The 23851-nt window shown below is 34.8% G+C and overlaps 1 protein-coding gene across 4 annotated transcripts in view; it reads right to left on the bottom strand.

Annotated features, from left to right (window-relative positions):
• LOC127881241 (uncharacterized) overlaps window positions 1-23851 on the bottom strand; it is an 89355-nt gene that overhangs the window by 35092 nt on the left and 30412 nt on the right. Inside the window, exons 1-3 of one of the 4 annotated variants that reach the window (XM_052428981.1) lie at window positions 22201-22286; window positions 6662-6792; window positions 2067-4443 (exon numbers count right to left, since the gene is read on the bottom strand). In XM_052428981.1, the coding sequence (XP_052284941.1) occupies window positions 2067-4443; window positions 6662-6738 (2454 nt within the window). In that variant the 5' untranslated portion in view covers window positions 6739-6792; window positions 22201-22286. Of the gene's footprint in view, window positions 1-2066; window positions 4444-6661; window positions 6793-11619; window positions 11771-14352; window positions 14510-22200; window positions 22287-23851 lie in introns of those variants that run through there. The other 3 variants (XM_052428982.1, XM_052428980.1, XM_052428979.1) reach the window with 3 other exon arrangements.

Below are 23851 nucleotides of genomic sequence, written 5' to 3'. Positions count from 1 at the left end.
TGTTTCGTCAGATAATCGATAGTTAGAAGACTGATGATGGCAACCGGCCGTGATCCTCGTGGACAACGTGAATTTCATGCATAATTCCGTCAAAACATTTATTCGACTCGTAAAGTGTTTAAACAAATTATCGTTGAATTTATAACGCAACGGTTAATATTTGTTGAAATCTCAAATGGGAATAATTAAATTTGTAATCCGAAACCCATTCCCGTAAGTCGATGTTAACGCGTTTTTAATCCGAAACACACTTCCAAATGTAAATGTTACCGCAACGTTAAATATTTTTGCTTCAAATTAGCAGTGCAAATTTTATTTTGTGTCGAATCTTTTTTTCAATTAAAAAGAGCGCGAAAATTATGCAGCATGTACAACGTCGCGTCTATTGCATACAAATGGCGTGTACTGAGCGTTTTAACAAGCACACAACAGGTCAGGGGATTGACGCATATTCAGACGCAATATTTCATCAAATCTATAAATAGTCACTTAAAAAATGGCAAGGTTTGTGTTAAAGAAATAACTGAAAGCTTTTATCGTAAATATTTACCAGAAAGAGATTGATAAAAACGGAATAAACGGGATTATGGGATAATAAATAGAAACTTGAAAAATAGTAAGTATACAGTAATAGAGTCGGGTTAAAACGGATGTATTGGGGAATTGTTCGAGTCGGGATTTTACTATCTGTGCGGAAAAGTTTTAAAACAATTAAACAATATAAAAAAAATATATTTTTAAATGACTGGGGGAATTTTTTGAAGAGTCATAGCGCACCAAATGACGTCTTTTGACGCTGTTTTTCTTTGAGTTATAACGCACCACAGAACGTGAATTGACACGTAAAATTTAAAAAAAAATCAACGTATGGAGGGGACACCCCTCCGGAACCCATCCCCGATCGGCCCCGGGGCGCCTGAAAAAAATCCTGGGGAAGGCACTGCACAGCATGGAACTTAAATGGGAGACATTGAAAGGTAAATACATTAATATAATTAAAGTAAATACATCAATTACACAACTGCCTCTGATGCTATTAAATGTTTCTCCCAGGACCAGGTATTCACAGAACCTTTTGCCCTTTCTTGCATAAACTGCGTGTCAAAATGCCCTTTTGGAATGTAATGCGCCATGCCCCTTTGCCCTCCTGGGAAAACGCTAGAAACTAGAGTGTTAACAAGGTTTTAATATAGCCATGTAAGGAAAAAAGTGCCCCGCCCCCTGGCCGCCATGTTTTTCAACCAATCAGAACCGATTTCAAACACGTCCAAGATTTTATTAGCACAAATGTTCTGACCAAATTTCATAAAGATCGGACAATAAATGTGGCCTCTACAATGTTAACAAGACAAGTATTGACGACGCATGATGGGCAAAGGCGATCACATTGTGCTCAGGTGAGCTAAAAATGTTCACACAGTTGCTGAGATTTGTTTGTTCAAAGTCTTGTTAAGATGACATACAGAACTGGTATCTTAGATAATCTAGAACATCATTAATGTTGTTTATTTATATATTTAAATGGACAGAAACCATTTGTGAACTCAAGAAGATTGATGTATGTTCTGACCATGTTTGATGAAGATTGAACAAAAATTGTGGCTGCAAGAGTGTTTTATAGGTTCATACATGATTCACAATGAACAACAAAAGGCAATCACAAAAGCCCACCATGAGTCAGTTGTGAGAATGTTGTACTCGGGTGAGCTAAAAATAATTAACCTTTTGTCATAAAAATCCCCAGCCACCTTTCATCAGAAAATTTAAACAAGAGCACAGCATAATAGGTATCAACGCTCGGCTGCGAAAGCTTGCCAGAATTTGACCTTGACCTTTGACCTAGTGACCCAAAACTGGGTGTGGCGTGTAGAACTCATCAAGGTGCATCTATATATGAAGTTTCAAAGTTGTAGGTGAAAGCACTTTGATTTTAGAGCCAATGTTAAGGTTTTAGCACAACGCCTATGGCGAACGGCAGACTACGAACTGGCTATGACAATACCTCAGGTTTTCTCCGAAAACAGCCCAGCTAAAAAACTGCTATTTCATTCTAAGTTGCAACCAACCTGTATAATTGGTAGAACTTGTGGTATGGACTTCCTTTTGCCCTCAAAATCAACTGATGTCACTTGCCCAACATGAACTGCCTGGTTAAAATAGAACATCAATACCTTCCTATTTGCTGCAATGGAATTGTAGGAGAACAGTTTGTATGCCTGACTCTTACGAATGTTTCCAAAATCTTGCATAACATCATTAGAATAAAGTTCATCTTTCAAAACACACAGGCAAAGGCGCAGAAACTGTGTTGCTTGGAATAATGTTAGAAAATTGCTAGATTTGTTCGGCCCATAGATTCGGGACAAGCTACTCTCCACCATTTCCCAATGTATTCCTGTAAGGCCATGTTGTTGTTTTGACAAGTTCATCAGAATAGCACTTGCTTTGTTTATTTGCAGACTGCTAGGGATTTTGCTGAAGTAAATAGATTTTAATACAGTTTTTACAGTATCATCGGGAATTCTGTAGTTATATGTAAACTCTTCTAAATACTCCAGATATGAACCAATGTGAATGTCATTATTATCATCATCAAAACAAGCATCCAGAAAGTTCATATGTGAATTTGGCAGAAGCACTTTGTGAGTCTTGTTTTCACTGCTTCGCCTAGAAAATACTTTCCTTGTTGCTCTGACTAGAGAACACTGTTCTATATGTAACTCTGCTGATGAACACACAGATGACATAACTGATGATGATGCTGAAGTTGGGCTTGATGATTTTGATTTTGAGATCGTTAGCCCTGATGATAAAAATGAGGTTAAGGCTGATAAAGCTGATGCTGAGGGCCTGAATGGTGAATTGGAAACAGAAGCTGGTCTCAGTGAATCGATTTCAGATACAGCTGACAGTGTCCGACTGTCAGAATTATCATTAGCATTGTGTTCAACAATGTCTGTATCATTCCTTATACAATCAGCTTCACTCATACTGACATTACAAGCAGTTTCAGTTTTCACAGCACATGGAACATCTATGGAGTTTATTATTTGACCTATAGATGTTGTTTCCACAGTTTCAGTATGTGCATAGGCAAGATCAAACTCCATTACGACATTTACAAAAATGTCTGTTTCCATTTTTTCATCAAAATTGTCGACCACATGTTCAATAGTTTCAATTTCAACTGTTACACCATCATTTTCATGGACAACATTTAAATCTGTTTTCACAGTAACACCATCATTGTTGTTTGTGTCTTTGTCAATGGGTACAGTCTTTACAGAGGCAGCTTCAATGTGTTCTAAGTTATCATTAACACATTCTATTTTGACCATTACCCTATCCACATCTTTCAAGCTGAAATCACTGTCTGAACCTTCTGTTGTATCAGTTATACTGTAAACATCTTCCTTATCCAGTGGCCCATCTGATTTCCTGCCGCTTTCAACATCACTAGACTCTGATGAAATAGAGATACATTCTGGGTAAGAAATACATCTGGATTTTTTTGACAAGAGCAAATTGTCCATGCAGATGCATGAATCAAGAATAAGTTCATCTTTTGTAATTTGAGGGACAGGTACCTTCAAATTTTCATCTACACTTAAGTTTGGTAATTCATCGTCACTCTTGTCTGACAAACCAAAAACATCCAAAAAATGTCTCGATTTTGGTTTTGTTTGTTGCACATCATTCAAAACAACTGTACAGTTCTTAACATTAACCTTTTCACTTCCCAAAATTTTCAGATTTCGATACCGTTTACGTATGGAGTAACTTAGATTTTCAAGGACATCAAATTCAGAGTCGTTAATCCCTTTATCTGACTCTTCTGATTCAGAAAGTGACAAATTAGGCCTTTTGCTCGGTGATGAATGCCTCAATTTTTTAACTTTCAAAGATGAATTATGACAGGTATTAACACTTGCAGACCTAACAAAATTAGAATTTTCTTTGCCTGAAACATTACTTGATGGAACTTCACTAGAGCATCTTTGAAATCTTAACAATGCCTGTTCTTCTTGAGATTTCATATTTTCCCTAACAATTTTTACATTTTTACAAGGCTTTCCATCCATGTCATTCTGAACAGCTTTATTCAACTGTTTCACCTCAGCACCACCACTGCACTTCTGCTTTTCAATCACAGAACTGTTCACAGCATTATTCCCACTAGAAATCATTATACAGTCACTGTCTGACGATGACCCGACACAGAACAACGGTCCCTGTAGCTTGTCATACAATGACCTTGTCTTTTCCCTGACCTCCAAAAAACTGGAGTGTCGCCGTCTTTTTATTATCCTGGACCATTTTTCAGGCCGTTTTGCCCTCTTGTGTCTTTCCAATTTTACAACTGTTTTTGGTGCATCTGACGGAAGTTCTGGTAGAGGGGGGATCCTAGGTGCATCTCTTTGGGAATGACAGATTCCATCATTTCTGTAGACAAAAAACAAAAACTGTATTATTTATGAACATTATGACATAAGTGAAATTATATGATTTATAAGAAAATGTAGTCCAATATGAATGTAATTTGAAAAGAAACGAAAACAAATCTTACCAAAGGACATAAAAACAAACAATAAAGTCATGAGTTTAAATCAAAAATCACATGCTGATAATGTGTCATGGTTGCATTACTGCACTTACTGAATTGGATTGCATCATTAATTACAAGGTAAGAAAGTTATCATTGCGCAAGACATGAATATCTTTACAAAGTCATTGATGCATAGATTTAGTTAGGTATTGACAACAGGCGGAAAATTAAAATAACTAAGTTATGTTGAGTCACTGTCATTATCTTCATTGGTTTCACACTGTTGATTTTATTTTAAAACTTAAACAGTGGTTAGAATTTTCCTTGATATTAACTGCATACACTTTTGGCCTATCAGTGTTTGAAAGTCACATAGAAGCCACTAACACTAACTCCTACTTCATCCTGCCTTTATCCCCTGAACTGTAAGAACTAAAGATTCAGACATTCCCAAAAGAGTTTTAAGTCCACAAGACATCTGGTCCTGTGGACTTAGATAACTTGCAGGACCCGACTGGGATTCATAAGACCGAAACATCAACTTAAAAACATATATGTCCAAATACCTTTTGCAATCTTAATTTTAATGGAGTTCCGCAAAAACTTAGGTGCTCTATTAGCAATAAGCCAGTTGTTTTTTTCCACTTTTTGGGAAGATAGCCCATGGGTTTGGAATTGGGAATTTTATCGGCATTTTCATGAAATTGGGAAAATAAATTCATTAGCCTTTTTTTCCACACGAAAAGTCCACTGATTAGGGAAATACTAAATTTGATTTAACTCTTTATAATCATTCAAATTAAAAGAAAAAAAATCATATAATACTTTGTAAGATGTAAGATGTAATTTAATTAAAATTGAGATATAATACACATAAGACTTCTTGGGAATTTTTTGCCACATTTTGGGAAAAAAGTACACTTTTTGGGATTGGGAACATTCGGCTATAAAATCGGGCAAAAAAAAACCCTGTAAGCACTTAAGCGTTCATGTTCGATAAGTTGTACAGTTACATATTTGTTTTGTTAATTCACACTATTGGCCTTTTTCATAGACGACAGCAAAAACCCTGCATCAAGTAACCGACTCACACATATATAATGATAACGACATAATGATAATAACTGAAAAATTAAATGATCAAGAAAAAAAGCAATACTGAGTGATAAAACTGAACAATTACCAATCACAACATTCTCATAAATAAAAAATATTTAAACCACAAATTAGTTTAAAGCAATAAAAATGTTCAATGGAAATACTAGAAATATATACTGATATGCAAATTGCTATAAAAACAAATGTTTTCAGGAAATGTTGTGACAGTGACCAAAGAATTACTGAATATCAGTCAATACAAAACACACAGTAATACAGGTAAGAAATCAATCAAGTACATTAAACAACAGAACAAATGTCAGATATCAATAACTTAATGCAGCAGACTCAGTTTTAAAAATGCAAAGCAATGGTCATAATTGAGAAAAATTCAATGACAAATATTCCGGAGTTATATGACAACTCAGAATTTAATACAACAAACTAATCACATAAGATACATAAATAAATAAACAGGAACTTTTAAACGTAAATTCAAACACAAAATTCAAACTGCATGTAACTGTTACAAAAATCTGAGATGTGAAACGGTCTGACAGATGTCAAGTTAATTCCCCCATTAAAACAATCTGAGATGTGAAACGGTTTGACAGACGTCCTGTTAATTCCCCCATTACAACAATCTGGGATGCAAAATGGTTGGACAGACGTCCTGTTAATTCCCCCATTACAACAATCTGGGATGCAAAATGGTCGGACAGATGTCCTGTTAATTACCCCATAACAACAATCTGAGATGTGAAACGGTCGGACAGATGTCCTGTAATTCCCCCATTACAACAATCTGAGATGTGAAATGGTCTGACAGACGTCCTGTTAATTCCCCATTATAACAATCTGACATGTGAAATGGTTGGGCAGATGTCCATAGAGATTCCAGTATACCACCTTTAAGGTGCAACTGGGAGAATATTATATAAAATACTATATTTTTGCATTACCCATAAAGTGACATAGGCAGTACCTAATGGTTTTATTATCATAAACAATGCTAACCTGAACTTTCTGTAAAATAACTCTTTTTCAGCCCTAGGCAGGAACACAATTTGTGGCAACGTACTGTCGGTCTTCATGCTTCTTCTTGGAATGAAGAAATCTTCGCTGTTATCATCATCGCTTATTACAATCTGAAAACATAAATGGCATTGCAGCATTAGGCACTGACTTCTTACCAATAATTGACCAAACAATAATGCATATAAAAACAAGATATGTGTTTGTCAGAAACACTATGTCCCCTACTGCGCCGCTTTGATCTATTATATTTTTTTTATCATTTAGCAGGTTCAGATATTTATCTCCCTTTAAAGCTTACTTCCCTTGGATTTTTATTTTTACCTTTGACCTTGAAGGATGACCTTGACCTTTCACCACTCAAAATGTGCAGCTCCATGAGATACACATGCATGCCAAACATGAAGTTGCTATATTCAATATTGCAAACGTTATGGCAAAATGTTAAAGTTGGGGCAAATGAACAAACAAACCAACGAACAGGGCAAAAACAATATGTCCCCCACTATAGTGGTGGGGGACATAAAAGTAATAAAACAAGAAACTGTCGGAGATGGGTGATGCTCCCCAAAGGTTTTTTTGTCACAAAATTGCACTATATATTCAGATAAAAGGAAACGTCTTTAGTGCACAGTAGTTGGGGGGACAAGAATTTTTATATATGAAATTTCAAAGGGCCATAACTCTGTGAAAAATCATCCGACCAGAACCATCTAATGATATGCACATCTCCTCTTGGTAGTGAAGCTTCCCATAAAGTTTCATTGAATTCCGGTCATTAGTTGCTGAGAAATAGCCGAGACAAGAATTGCACTATCAGGGCTCTCGGAAACACTTAATCAAGCGTATTTGTACTTGAATAACTGGGATCTTCAAGTCAATCCATTAACAAAAAAAACCTGTGAAGTAACCTCAAATTTAAACTCAAGCTAACACAATTTATTTCCTCACACCTGTTTAAAATTGAATTAATCAAGTGCAGTAATGTTTCTAAATTGTCTGATAGTTTTCCCACATCCCATCCTCTAAGGAGCTAAGTCCCGATGCTTTATCTGACAGTATTAGCATGCTTCCAGTAATGTAGTATTGACTAATGCTGTTTGAAATACCCATTTGCTGATGTGTTACAAAATTTATTTACAGTATTAACTTCCTAGAAACTTGCCCCTCAAAGACCTTTGATGCCTGCCAACACTATTCACAACTTGGAGTATTTTTCAGGCATAGGTTTTATTGATGTCATCTGGTAACACTGTTGTGATTGTCAAAGACTTTTGTATTTAACTGGTTTTGTTGTCGTTTCAAATGGAAATATCATTGCAGGGTAATGATAATGTTTTGTTTACAAAAAGAAAATGTATATAAGTGGGGTATGTACGAAAAAACAACATTAAGCACTTTTAGGCACACTTGCCTTAAAATAGTTGTTTTTTTTATTATTATCTACATGATATTTTATTCAAGTAATAATAAAGAGAACATACATGTAATGAGTGGGATTCCTAAAGTGCATTTTGAACTTGGGGTTTTAATAATGAGACCAATATTTATATTATTTATTATTTTATATTCCTTCTTTATTGAAATTGATTTTGTGCTGAAAATTTGAAGATGTGTGCAATATTAATTGGGACTCCTATTTTTCCTTTTGGACTCCTACTTTTTCCTTTTGGAATCATACTTTTTCCAAGTAAGGAGTCCAAGGACTCTTGTTTAAAAATCCTAGTGGGCCCCTGACTATATGTACAGTTAATGGAAAATTTCAAAGGGCCATAACTCTGTGAAAAATCATCCGACCAGAACAGGCTGATAATATGCACATTTCCTCTTGGTAGTGTAGCTTTCCATAAAGTTTCATTGAATTCCGGTCATTTATTGCTGAGAAATAGCCCGAACAAGAATTGCACTATATTTACAGTTAATGGAAAATTTTAAAGGGCCATAACTATTTCATTTGTTGCTGAGAAATAGCACGGACAAAAATTGTGCACGGACGACACATGGATGGACGGACGGACAGACGAAGCGGCAACTATATGCTCCCCCCCAAAATTTTCGGGGGAGCATAAAAATAATGGATTTGTAACCACGTATTCTGATAAACACCAGCCATGCCAAAATCTAATGTTCAAGGAGCATGTTCAGAAAAGTGAAATTTTGATAAAATTGCACTAAAATTGCTTTACAGACAAGTCACAAATTTAGTATAACTTTCTCAACAAGAGGACCATGAGCTAGCTGAAACCCAAAGGAACTAAACTTTCCTGAAAAGAATAAAAGAACTTTATGAAACATAAATGACACACCAATTAAGCAAAGCCAATCACAAAAGTTGACCATGAGCAAGTTCTGCACATGAGAGCTAAAACTGGACAAGTAAGCCAATATGAGACTTTGCCTGCCCCTCAACACTGTTTATAGTTCATGAACATCTGTACTACTACAACACATCTCTATTAAATTATGTAGTCCACACTTTCTTAGTGGCTAAACACATCATCAATCAAAGCCCGCAACTTGGTTGATTATAGATTATATGAGTCGTGTTCTGAGAAAACTGGGCTTAATGCATGTGTGTAAAGTGTCGTCCCAGATTAAAGCACAGGTTAATCAGGGACGACACTTTCCGCTTTTATGGTATTTTTAGTTTTAAGGAAGTCCCTCCTTACCGAAAATCAAGTTTAGGCGGAAAGTGTCGTCCCTGATTAGCTTGTGCAGACTGCACAGGCTAATCTGGGATGACACTTTACGCACATGATTTAAGCCCAGTTTTCTCAGAACACGACTCATATGATGATAAACCTTTCTGGCTCTCTCTGTAAGATGGTATGCAATTCCAAGCTTGAAACCATTGCATTTGCTATTCTTTTCACTCTTGATAAAAACAGTTTTAAGTTAATCAGGTTCAAATCTATTTATTATTAAAATAATGACATTAGCATGATAACATATCACATATTACATTACATATTAGTTCTGCTTAATTATTGTAACACATGTGAAGCAATTAAATTGTGGTTGCTTTAAAGTGGCATCTTTATTGTTTTAACAGATTTCTGAAAATGAAACAGGATGCATGCTTTCAGACTAACATTGATTATCTTCCCTTTACAATGTCATGTGCATTTGAATCATCTGTGATAAATAATGATCGATCCTTGAATGTTTTAAGAGGACATCACAAATTGAGAAACAAATAATAAGTCAATCCTGAAATCATACTTTTAAAGAATTATTGATAATCAAATATTTAAAACTCATTAAAAATTCCAGCTTAGTGTTTTCTTTTACTTTTTTACACAATGGAGCATTGGTCTATGAACTTTAACAAGGATTTTTTTGTTGGAGACCCACTTGCCCATGCCTACTTGACTCCCACTTACACAGCCTAGTTGACCCCTACTTGCCCTTGCTGGATTGATGCCTTACAGAGTTGGAACCCACTTGATCATGCAGGGCTTACATGATCATAATATAACTTTTACTATTAACCTTGACAACGCACAAACATTGTATTTTACTAATATATTTTGATATAGAAATAACTGAACAATTTCAACTTACAATACCTTTTTAATGTTCACATTTAAATTTTTCAACAATTCCAAAACTCCCCCCTCTCCACCTTTATGTTACTTTGAAGTGGCACAGCAGCTAGTTTAGAAAAAATTCCTGCGCCCAAGGATGGTAACTTGAAGCAACAAGAAACCGTCAGAGACGGGTGATGCCCCCCAAAGGTTTTTTTTGGTCACAATATTGCACTATATATTCAGATAAAAGGAAACGTCTTGAGGGCACAGCAGTTGGGGGGACAAGAACTTTTTTATAGAAAATTTCAAAGGGCCATAACTATGTGAAAAATCATCCGACCAGAACCCGCTGATAATATGCACATCTCCTCTTGGTAGTGATGAGCTTCCCATAAAGTTTCATGGAATTCCGGTCATTAGTTGCTGAGAAATAGCCAGGACAAGAATTGCACTGTTTGTACAGTTAATGGAAAATTTCAAAGGGCCATCACTCTGTGAAAAATCATCCGACCAGAACCCGCTGATAATATGCACATCTCCTCTTGGTAGTGAAGCTTCCCATTAAGTTTCATTGAATTCCGGTCATTAGTTGCTGAGATATAGCCCAGACAAGATTTGCACTATATGTACAGTTAATGGAAAATTTCAAAGGGCCATAACTCTGTGAAAAATCATCCGACCAGAACCCGCTGATATTATGCACATCTTGGTAGTGAAGCTTCCCATAAAGTTTTCATTGAATTCCAGTCATTAGTAGCTGAGAAATAGTCCGGACAAAAATTGTGCACGGATGGACGGACACACCGACGAACACACGGATGGACAGACAGACATAGCGGCGACTATTTGGGGGAGCATAAAAATGGACTGGAACAAAACTCAAATTTGATCTGAAAGTCATTCAACCAATATCAGGTCAGTTTAGACTGTATACATTGAGGAAAAAAGTCCTGAAAACTGTTATTCTACACGAAAAGGACCGTAACTTTGCCAAAAATCAATGGACCGGAATTAAACTCAAACTTGATCTGTAAGTCATGCAGGTAGACTGACATAAACAAATTGGGTGAAAATCTGAAAGAGTTTAGAAAAAAACTTCGTGAGCAGTTGGCTGGGCAGACAGACAGACATTGAGACTGCTATAGGCCACCCTACTGCTAGTTTAAAAAAAACAAAATGATTAACATTTACAAACAACCCAATAAAACAAGTTATTAAAATCACTTTATGTAAAAAGCTTATTCAATGATTGAACAGATAAGATTGCATAAGATGATACCACCACAATATGCACCAAAGTCTATTTAAACTTGAATCCACCTTGAAACACAGCTGTTTGCATGTTACAATACACCAGAATAATCAACAGACCTGTATTAAACCAACAGTTATGATAATACCCCATATTACCTGTCACTGTTATGTCTTCATTAACAGTCTCTCAAATTCCAAAATATTCTATTACAGTAGATCCATACCACAAACAATTTTATGTACAGAAATATACACACTAAAGTTGACTAAGCATGACTTTTATGAATCACTTCAACTGCAATATAGAACACTTAAACCACATCACGGTTCTTTATTCCTGCAGGGTAAGTCAAGTAAGAAATCATGTACCGGATAGTATCATATTATATTTATTATAATCATTCAGGCAATTACAGTTTTCATGCAATTACAGTTTTATTCTTTGGTTAACAAGAATTAAGTTGGATGCAGGCCTTGGTAGGAGGGAATAAAAATATGCATACAATTTTAAATATTAAACCAGATTTATGAAAAAAAAAATTCTAAATTAATACCGTATTTTTTTTACAATTATTAGTTAATATTGATTAAAATATCACAAATGGTATATTACATTACTTGAAAAAAGGTAATATTTTCAGTATATTAGATAATAAAATTTTGCGATGTGAAATCGAAGGTTCATCGCTAAAAAAGGGGGGCATAACGATATACACACTATAAACAATGCAAGTAGATTGATCATTTTATATATACAATATATAAAATTCACTACGCATGCACAATTTGCATTCCTGGGTTTACCACGTGAGGATGATGGATCAATGCACTTACGTTATTTATAGTTTAATTGGTAGTTACCTGGTACACATACCCAGTAAAATTTTATTACCAAATATACTGAAATTGTGAAAACTTATCAACTTTTTTAAGTAATGAATACACCAGTCGCGAAATTTTAATCAATATAAACTAATAATTGTAAAAAATACAGTATTTTAGAACTTTTCTTTTTTCGTGAAATCTGGTTTAACACTTTCAACAAAAAAGTCAAAGATTTGTTGCCCTAAAATAATTACACAGATAACTTCTTTGACTTGAAGAAATACGCGAAGGATCAAAAAACTATTCCGAGAAGGTGGCGTTCAGAATAGTACTTTATGCAACATTAATATTTAGGCTCATTTTTATTTTCAAACTCATCCAAGAGATTTTATAGAACAAAATTGTTCTGATCAAGTTTCATGAACATTTGAATTAAAATATGACTTCTATAGATTGGCACAGTTTCAGACTCAGCCAGTACATAATTAGACAAATTTTCTGACAAAGTTTCATGAAGAAATGGATTAAAAATGTGGCCTCTTAAGTGTAAACAAGGTTTTACTTAAGGCACATTGGGAAAACTGGCCCAGCACCTAGTGGCAATGTTTTTCCATGAATCAGCTTAGACTGTTTAACAAGGTTTTACTTTTGCCACATAACGAAAACAGCCCAGCAATGTTTATCAACCAACTGGAGCGATTTTCAAACTAAGCTTAGATATCATAAGAACAAATGTACTGACCAAGTTTCATACAGATTGGACTAAATATGTGACTTTTAGATAGTTAACAAGGCTTCAATATAGAAAGCAACAAGAGATGTGTTCGTCAGAAACACAATGCCACCTATTGCGCCGCTTTGAAAGAAAAATAATAATATTTTGTTTGACCTTTGACCTTGAAGGATGACCTTGACCTTGAACTTCCACCACTCAAAATGTGCAGCTTCATGAGAACGCAGCTTTGAATTTTATTTTATTTTTTACCTTTGACCTTCAAGGATGACCTTGACCTTGAACTTCCACCACTCACAATGTGCAGCTTAGTGAGAATGCTGCTTTGAAAAAAAATAATTTTTTTTTGACCTTTGATCTTGAAGGATGACCTTGACCTTGAACTTCCACCACTCAAAATGTGCAGCTTCATGAGATACACATGCATGCCAAATATCAAGTTGCTATCTTCAAAATTGAAAAAGTTATGGCCAATGTTAAAGTTTTCGGATGGACAGACGCCATATATTTGACATTTGACCTTAAAGGATGACCTTGACCTTCACCATTTACCACTCAAAACGTTCAGCTCCATGAGATACACATGCATGCCAAATATCAAGTTGCTATCTTCAATAGTGAAAAGTTATGGCCAATGTTAAAAAATTTTGGACTGACAGACAGACGCCATATATAAGACATTTGACCTTGAAGGATGACCTTTACCTTCACCTTTCACCACTCAAAATGTGCAGCTCTGTGAGATGCACATGCATGCCAAATATCAAGTTGCTATTTTCAATATTGAAAAAGTTATGGCTAATGTTAAAGTTATCGGACGGACAGACGCCATATATTTGACATTTGACCTTAAAAAAAAGGATGACCTTGACCTTGACCTTTCACCACTCAAAATGTTCAGCTCCATGAGATACACATGCATGCCAAATATCAAGTTGCTATCTTCAATAGTGAAAAAGTTATGGCCAATGTTAAAGTTTTTGGACGGACGGACAGACGCCACATACTAGACATTTGACCTTGAAGGATGACCTTCACCTTCACCTTTCACCACACAAATTGTGCAGCTCAGTGAGATGCACATGCATGCCAAATATCAAGTTTCTATCTTCAATAATGCAAAAGTTATGGCTAACGTTAAAGTTTTTTTTCGGACTGACGGACAGACTGACATACACACATACTGACATACTGACAGACAGACAGTTCAACTGCTATATGCCACCCTACCGGGGGCATAAAAAGGAACATCAAGAACTTACAGAAATAAAGCAATTACATTCAAGAACAACTGCATGAATGTTAATTTTTCATAAAATCAAATTAGATACCTTCTTTCATGTTTCCTTTTTAGCAGAAAAAGGAATCTGTTGACTTTGAATTTCTTTTTATAGTACAAGAGCCATTTAGCTTTGGTAAAATATGTCCATGCAACACATGTAACCTTACGGAATGATCAGCAAACCTTGCTAACGTTACCATGATTGAACCATCCACACGTTTATCATGTCCATTATAAGACAAGAACCTCATGTTACCTAATTAGACTGCATCTGACAGTATTTATGACATACACTTATCTTTAATGAAAACTGGGGCACTATTTTGGGCTTCACGAATTTGTCCAACAGTTTGAGTTAAGAATTCAAGTATTAAAACATTTAAGTGTGACAATAATAAAGACCTGAAGTGCTGATCATACGTAAATCTATAACATTTCTCTATATATATTTATTTATTTAGAAAACATCAACTGAAAGAAACTAAATCAAAATAATTGGTAACTGATATCCTGATAAAAAAATCATGCCATGTAATATTGGGTAGACATTGAAAAAAATTCTTACAATATTATAACAGTATATTACACTCAAAGAGGAACAGAAAGTTTCAAGTAAACACAAATTAAAAGAAACTAGAAATGGCGCGGCAGAGGCTGACGCGTATCCCCACGCCACATGTTTGACCCAGGGGTGCCCCAGGGTTGGTAATGGGGCCATGCATAGTTGAGATTGACCGTATTGTCATAAGAAAAGTTCAGTATCTGAATTAGAAGTGAATAGGTGTAGAAATAAAGAAATTATAGTTAAAGACAATTTTGGGTGGGTGTGGCCTATTATGGGCGGGGCGCCCCAGGGTTGGTAATGGGGCCATACATAGTTGAGATTGACCGTATTGTCATAAGAGATGTTCAGTATCAATTTGAAGTAAATCGGTGTAGAAATGAAGAAATTACAGTAAAAGGCAATTTTGGGAGGGCGTGGCCTATGTGGGCGGGGCGCCCCAGGGTTGGTAATGGCGCCATGCATAGTTGAGATTTACTGTATTGTCATAAAAGAGGTTCTGTATCAATTTGAAGTGAATCGGTGTAAAAATGAAGAAATTATAGTAAAAGGCAATTTTGGGTGGGCGTGGCCTATGTGGGCGGGGCGCCCCAGGGTTGGTAATAGGGCCATGCATAGTTGAGATTAAATGTATTGTCATAAGAGAGGTTCAGTATCAATTTGAAGTGAATCGGTGTAGAAATTAAGAAATTATAGTAAAAAGCAATTTTGGGTGGGCATGGCCTATGTGGGCGGGGCGCCCCAGGGTTGGTTATGGGGCCATGCATAGCTGAGATTGACCGCATGGTCATAAGAGATGTTCAAAATCAATTTGAAGTAAATCGGTGTAGAAATGAAGAAATTATAGTAAAAGGCAATTGTGGGCGGGGCACCCAAGGGTTGGTAATGGCGCCATGCATAGTTTAGATTGACTGTATTGTCATAAAAGAGGTTCATAGTATGCCTAGAGTTTAAACGATATATTTTTCATTGTCAGAGAAATAACAGAATCCCTTCAAAGTATGGACTCGTAAATAGTATGAAGCACGCTTTTGAAATTTACAACAAGAGTTCCGCGGTCGGAGATGACCGCATTGAAGCCGGATTTTTGATTTAAATGACAGGAAAGTACCTTTCGTGTTTTTGTCAATGCAATACTTAAATTACTGAAATATTGTTCAAAGGTCAAAATGAAATGTAAGTACTTTTCAAGGCATGAGCAAACCTTGTGTTATGTTTTGAATGCATGCATATACATGAACAACAATAACATTTAAGGTCACAAATATGAACTTGAATTGACAATTAGGAAAGTTTGATCTCAATTTTTTTATTAGCAAATTAGTAACATATTGTTTGAAGTTTCCATCAATTTCATTATCAAATGTAAGAAAATAAACTTAGATGAAATAATACTATTAACATTTTTACCTACCAAAGTTATAAGAACTTTAACATTTTTACATTCAAGGTCACAGTGACCTTGACCTTAGAATGAATGACCTTGAAATGACCAGTGGTCATCTAAGTGTGCTTGCAAACCTTCATGTCAAGTTTGAAGACTCTATGTCCAAGCATACCAAAGTTATAACAATTTTAACATTTTAACATTTAAGGTCACAGTGACTTTGACCTTCAAATGAATGACATTGAAATGACCAGTGGTCATCTTCTAGTACTGGCCAATCTTTATTTCAAGTTTGAAGACTCTAGGTACAAGCATACCAAAGTTATAACATGAAATAAGAACTTTAACATTTTTACATTCAAGGTCACAGTGACCTTGACCTTCAAATGAATGACCTTGAAATGTCCAGTGGTTACTTACTAGTTCTGGCCAACCTTCATGTCAAGTTTCAAGACTCTAGGTCCAAGCATACCAAAGTTATAACAACTTTAACATTTTTACATTCAAGGTCACAGTGACCTTGACCTTCAAATGAATGACCTTGAAATGTCCAGTGGTTACTTACTAGTTCTGGCCAACCTTCATGTCAAGTTTCAAGACTCTAGGTCCAAGCATACCAAAGTTATAACAACTTTAACATTTTTATATTGAAGGTCACAGTGACCTTCACCTTCAAATGAATGACCTTGAAATGACCAGTGGTCATCTGTTAATCCTGGCCAACCTTCATGTCAAGTTTGAAGACTCTAGGTCCAAGCATACCAAAGTTATACCATGAAATAAGAACTTTAACATTTTTACATTCAAGGTCACAGTGACCTTGACCTTCAAATGAATGACCTTGAAATGACCAGTGGTTACTAACTAGTTATGGCCAACCTTCATGTCAAGTTTCAAGACTCTAGGTCCAAGCATACCAAAGTTATAACAACTTTAACATTTTTTATATTGAAGGTCACAGTGACCTTGACCTTCAAATGAATGACCTTGAAATGACCAGTGGTCATCTGTTAATCCTGGCCAACCTTCATGTCAAGTTTGAAGACTCTAGGTCCAAGCATACCAAAGTTATACCATGAAATAAGAACTTTAACATTTTCGAGCACGCCGCCACCCCGCCCGCCCGCCCCCCCCGCCCGCCCGCCCGCCCCCCCCGCCCGCCCGACAACATCAATCTATAAGCCGAGATTTTTTCGAAAAAAATCCGGCTAAAAATACAATTAAATCAGAAGAAGAATTAAGAATCTAAATCAGAAGAAGAATTAAGAATCTGGTCCCTTGTTAAAATATTTACTGACATCTCATATAACAACATTACAAATAGTTAAATAACTGATAATATAATAAAAATATTTATCCTGCAAGTTTTGTACTAAACTTTGCATAATCAATATTCTTATATAATACAATTCAGCACTTACAAATAAATTTTCTAATGTGCAATATTTTTTATTATAAATAATATACATACATATAATCAACATTAAGTAATGTTGTATGTTACAAGCTTGTTTAGGTTGTTGTGTGTGTTTTTTGCTGTTGTAAACTACTTCTAGTATAACACAACTAGATTTGTATATGAATGTATGTTGAATGTACGCCAGTAATATGTAAGTACCCATCAAGTAGCTGTACAATACTATCTGAGAAGCTTTGTATGTATGTACTGTATTGTCTACATATGTATGTAATATTCTACGGAAAAAATAAAATTTTGCAAAAAAAAAAAAATAAAATAAAAAAATAATAAAAAAAAAAAAAGAGGTTCAGTATCAATTTGAAGTGAATCGGTGTAGAAATGAAGAAATTATAGTAAAAGGCAATTTTGGGTGGACGTGGCCTATGTGGGCGGGGCATTCCAGGGTTGGTAATGGGGCCATGCATAGTTGAGATTAACTGTATTGTCATAAGAGAGGTTCAGTATCAATTTGAAGTGAATAGGTGTAGAAATGAAGAAATAATAGTAAAAGGCAATTTTGTGTGGGCGTTGCCTATGTGGGCGGGGCGCCCCAGGATTTGTAATGGGGCCATGCATAGCTGAGATTGACCGTATTGTCATAAGAGATGTTCAGTATCAATTTGAAGTTAATCGATGTAGAAATGAAGAAATTATAGCAAAAGGCAATTTTGGGTGGGCGTGGCCTATGTGGGCGGGGATGCCCCAGTGTTGGTAATGGCGCCATGCATAGTTGAGATTGACTGTATTGTCATAAAAGAGGTTCAGTATCAATGTGAAGTGAATCGGTGTAGAAATGTAATTATAGTAAAAGGCAATATTGGATGGGCGTGGCCTATGTGGGCGGGGTGCCCCAGGATTGGTAATTAAAGGGGCCATGCATAGTTGAGATTAACTGTATTGTCATAAGAGAGGTTCAGTATTGAAGTGAATCGGTGTAGAAATAAAGAAATTGTAGTAAAAGGCAATTTTGGGTGGGCATAGCATATGTGGGCGGGGCGCCCCAGGGTTGGTAATGGGGCCATGCATAGCTGAGATTGACCGTTTTGTCATAAGAGAAGTTCAGTATCAATTTTAAGTGAATCGGTGTAGAAATGAAGAAATTATAGTAAAAGGCAATTTTGGGTGGGCATGGACTATGTGCGCGTGGCCTATGTGGGCGGTGTGCCCTAGGGTTGGTAATGGGGCCATGCATAGCTGAGATTGACCGTATTGTCATAAGAGAGGTTCAGTATCAATTTGAAGTGAATCGGTGTAGAAATTAAGAAATTATAGTAAAAGGCAATTTTGGGTGGGCGTGGCCTATGTGACCGGGGCGCCCCAGGGTTGGTAATGGGGCCATGCATAGTTGAGATTGACCGTATTGTCATAAGAGAGGCTCAGTATCAATTTGCAGTTAATGTAAAATAACATAAAACAAGATGTGTTTGTGAAACACAATGTCCCCCTATATGATGTTTGACCTTGTAGGATGACCTTGACATTGTGAAGGATGACCTTGACCTTGACCTTTCACCACTCAAAATGTGCAGCTCCATGAGATACACATGCATGCCAAATATCAAGTTGCTATCTTCAATATTGCAAAAGTATTCATAAAATGAGCGATTTTGGCCACATATATTTGACCTCTGACCTTGAAGGATGACCTTGACCTTGACCTTTCACCACTCAAAATGTGCAGCTTCATGAGATACACATGCATGCCAAATATGAAGTTGCTATCTTCAATATAGCAAAAGTTATTGCAAAATGTTAAAGTTGGCGCAAACAGACCAACAGACCAACAGACAAACCAACAGACAGGGCAAAAACAATATGTCCCCCACTACTATAGTGGGGGACATAAAAATGAGTGAAAATCTCTGACCCAGCCCCGCCCCAACCCCCATAACTTTTGACCCAGGGGTCAGATCAAAATTCCGTCACTGTCACCTTCGCACATATGCTCATAGCTACCATGTATGTAAGTTTCAAGGTTCTAGTAATAATAGTGTAGGAGGAACAGGTGGCCAGGATGGACGGACGGACAGACGCACATCACCAAAATATCCCCAATTTTTCTCCGAAAAACGTGGGGATAATAACTTACTCCGAAAATAATTTTGAGTATTGTCCTTCACAGCAACCATTTAAGTTCTCAAGTATTAAATACATCCATGTTGACTTATCCATGAACTGTTAAAAAAATAACAATTTTTGACTCGATTTCCTGGCAATCCCAATTTATCAATTCATCTTCTATACAGTCATAAAGATTGAACAAAAACAATACCCCAAGGGCAAATAATTATATTGAATTACATTGACTCCAGACTTAATTTAAAAGTGTATGGCTTTTCACCAAAAAATATAACTGTACACAAAATGCCAATAACATACCTGTATAATAAAACATCCATACACATAATTTTAAGTGTGCATTTTTATCAGTTTTTTAATCTGTGACAATATTCTATTGTATTTGTGACCGCTGTATATCATATCTACAAGATATGTCACAGCATGATAGTTCTTGCTTTTGTTTAGATAATCTCTCACAACTTTGATATGCATTATATATGACATAACGGATTATTTCTGAAATGTTTTCAATACATAATAAGAGATTATTATCTTTAAAATATATTTGGATTACACATTTAAAGGCATATCCATTAATCACCCTACTGTGTGTGGTTACTTTATAAATGTACCTTCATATTAATCACCAGTAATTTCTTTGTTGATTTTCAAATGTCAGTCAAAAACCAGCCTGAACAAGCAACATTGTTGTCAGTAATACATTTTGGACTTCTATCTATCTATATATCTATACTGTCTAACTCCCCTTGCGGGTATTATTGACAGGTGCACAGTCAGTGCAGAAAAGTGAAAAAGTTTGAAAGATAAAAGAATGTTAGATTTATTTTAAGGTGAAGTGACTTGCTCTGTAAAAAGGGAGTGTATGTATGTAATTAAACTGCTTTTATGATATTTTTTGTTTAAAGAACTTAGTCTCATCTTAGTAAAAATACAGTTTAGGTGGAAAGTTTCATCCCTAATAATCCTATGTAGACTGCACAGGCTAATCCGGGAGGAGACTTAATGCACATGCATTGAGCCCCTTTTCACAGAGCTTGGCTCACATATAATAAATATACCTATACATGTATTCTAAATATTCACGACTCTGTTATGCACCCCATATCAAATATAAATAATAATTTTATGAAAGTAAAAATATTATTTAGCAATATTGTTATGATTTTAAAATGTTATTTACAAAATGTTATTTAGTTTTTATTCAGTTATATATTTTTACAAAATATAAATTTTTGCTGCTAAGTTAAAATATAATTTAATTTCAATTTAAAAGTAAAATAGTTACATTTGCAGTGTTTTTATTAAAGATTAATGGCGGCAAATTGTACATGATATTTTTAATCTTACCCAGACTTCTTAAAGGGACTGTCAACCACGAATGACGAAAAAAGAAAAGTTCTAAAATACCGTATTTTTTACAATTGTTAGTTTAAATGGATTAAAATATCACGACTTGTATATTACATAACTTGAAAATAGTACATATTTTCAGTATATTCGGTGATAAAATTTTGCAATGTGAAATCGAAAGTACATCGCGAAAATAGGTGACATAACGATTTACACACTATAAATAACGCAAGTAGATTGATAATTTTATATATATAATATTTATACAATTCACTACGCATGCACAATTTGCATTTCTGGGTTTACCACGTGTTGATGATGATCAATCTACTGGCGTTATTTATAGTTAACTGGTAGTTACCTGGTAGACATACCCAGTAAAATTTATTACCAAATATACTGAAATATTAAAACTTAACAACTTTTTTCAAGTAATGTTATATACCAGTCATGATATTTTAATCAATATAAACTAATTATTGTTAAAAAAATACAGTATTTTACAACTTTTCTTTTCTTTGTCGTCATGGTTGACAGTCCCTTTAAGCAAACAATTACAGCTTGTGTTGCATAATGTTAAACCATAATACCCAAGCATTCTAAGCTAATTGCAACTTTATATTCTTTCAATTGATATTTTTTATTGTTCTTGATTGCTAAATAAATATAAAGCCATTCCGTTTGATATAGACAACTGTTAAGAAATTTGGTATAAAAGTGAAGAATATTGAACACGAGAGATATAGATAGAATTTACCTTATAAGAACAATATCACTAATTCAATCCTATTTTCAATATCAACTTATTCCATTACTTGTATATAATTCAAGCTAAGCAAACTACCGGTGTAACCCAATTATACCGGTAGATTGTCCTTTTACAATAAATAACTATAATTTTCTCCACACCTAGTGAAGTGAATGACACTTGTTTAAATAAGAAGTCAAACAAAATAATTAATGTTCTATATATTGTCCAAAGTGTGTGCAGAAATGAATTCAAACCAAACAATGTAACGCTCCCAAAGAAGATTAAGACGAGTTAAACAAAACTTACCCAGTAATTTAATCATTTTAACCTATTCAAGCTTGAAAGTTTAATCTGTTTTGATATTTAGATTATGTAAGTCATTTGATAGCTTGTATGAATGATAGTATTATATATTGTGTTAGTGGGATCCCAAGTGGAAAATTATGGGGGATTTTGAAAGAAGTTTCCAGACCATTTTAACAATATAAATATAAAACATTAATATAAGTAAAAGAGTGATGTTCTGAAAGGGATGTAACCCTTTTAAAGCAAACAAAACTCACAGTGATCTCCCCTAGCACTCATCATAAACTGTGTGTGATATGTTAGACTCGAAGCTACAAGCAGCCAACATAATTTTCCACTTATATTTCTGTTATACATGTACATAAATTTATAAATTGTAATTATGGCTTTTGTAATACAAATGTTTTTGTCCATCATTTGAGGAATGGGCCACCTTTGTTTTGGGAAAAATGGTGTTTTTCTGACTAAAATTGTGCAATTGGTATTGCTGAGAAAAATGTATACTTTTTGCGATTAGGAATATGGCTGAATTTTGGCATCAAATTTTTACCTCCCCTCCCAAAAAAAAAATTTAAAAAAACACACAAAAATGTATAAATATTGTAAAGGAAGCATAAGATAATATATATTTGCATTCAAAATTTATCTAAATTACGAGGCTAATTTTTATAATATAAAATAAAATGTCATCAATTCATTATGGATTAATGTTTCATAGTTCTCACCTTGTATTCTGGCGGATTAAATTAAACAATCGCAATCTTGTTGAAAACATTGGAGAAAAGATCATTTGTTAGCTATTTTTTTACCCATTTTTGACGAATTATATGACGCTAAGGTAAGGTCTTAATTAAAAACATAAAATGTTCGGACACATCATTGCTTGAGTTTTAAAATACAAACAAATGTCAGTGCTCCAGCCGGAATTCAAATAGGGCAGGGTGAACATTTCTTAAAATGTCACATATCTTATCTCATTATCATCTTATTTTTTCAATGTGTTATACGACTTTGAATATTGATAACCTATATATCATTTATAGGTACTGTATCAGTTTAATCAAAATAAAGAATGATAACATAAATGACAACAGTTTACCCTTGACTGTCTTTTAACTTCATTCTTAAAATTTTGTATTTTGTGATATGTCACGCTTAACCTTGTCATAACAAGTCTTTTTGAAAGACATCAGAAATGCTACTGTTATTGTCCTGTTTTGCAAAGATATCTGGCATTGATTTCTTTTTCTTTCCTTATGCTGTAGAGGAACTATGGTAAACTATAAATAATATAAACATGACTATCATTACTGTATGGTACAATTGTAATGACTTTTGTTACTGATAGTTGTAACCACGGTGATGTTACGGAAGTGTTCTTTGTTAAATGAAATGTTCTTTAGAGCAATGTTCTTTAAGATTTAATTGTTCAATTATTGTAAATTGTGATTCCAGTAATTTCGAGGTAACGACTTCTTAAATTGTTTCTCTGTGAGAGGTAGTTTGCTGTGAGAGGTAGAAGAGGAAGCCGGACTGCAACGCCAAAATGAAACATATTTATTCAAACTAGTATTAAGCAGTCTTACAAACATACATTCATAAATAAAACATACAATTTAACATATATACAACTACATCTGGAAATAGTCAA

Source organism: Dreissena polymorpha, chromosome 5, assembly GCF_020536995.1.
Source record: "Dreissena polymorpha isolate Duluth1 chromosome 5, UMN_Dpol_1.0, whole genome shotgun sequence".
In the NCBI taxonomy this organism is placed as follows: domain Eukaryota; kingdom Metazoa; phylum Mollusca; class Bivalvia; order Myida; family Dreissenidae; genus Dreissena; species Dreissena polymorpha.
This window is presented reverse-complemented; position numbering and strand designations above follow the sequence as displayed.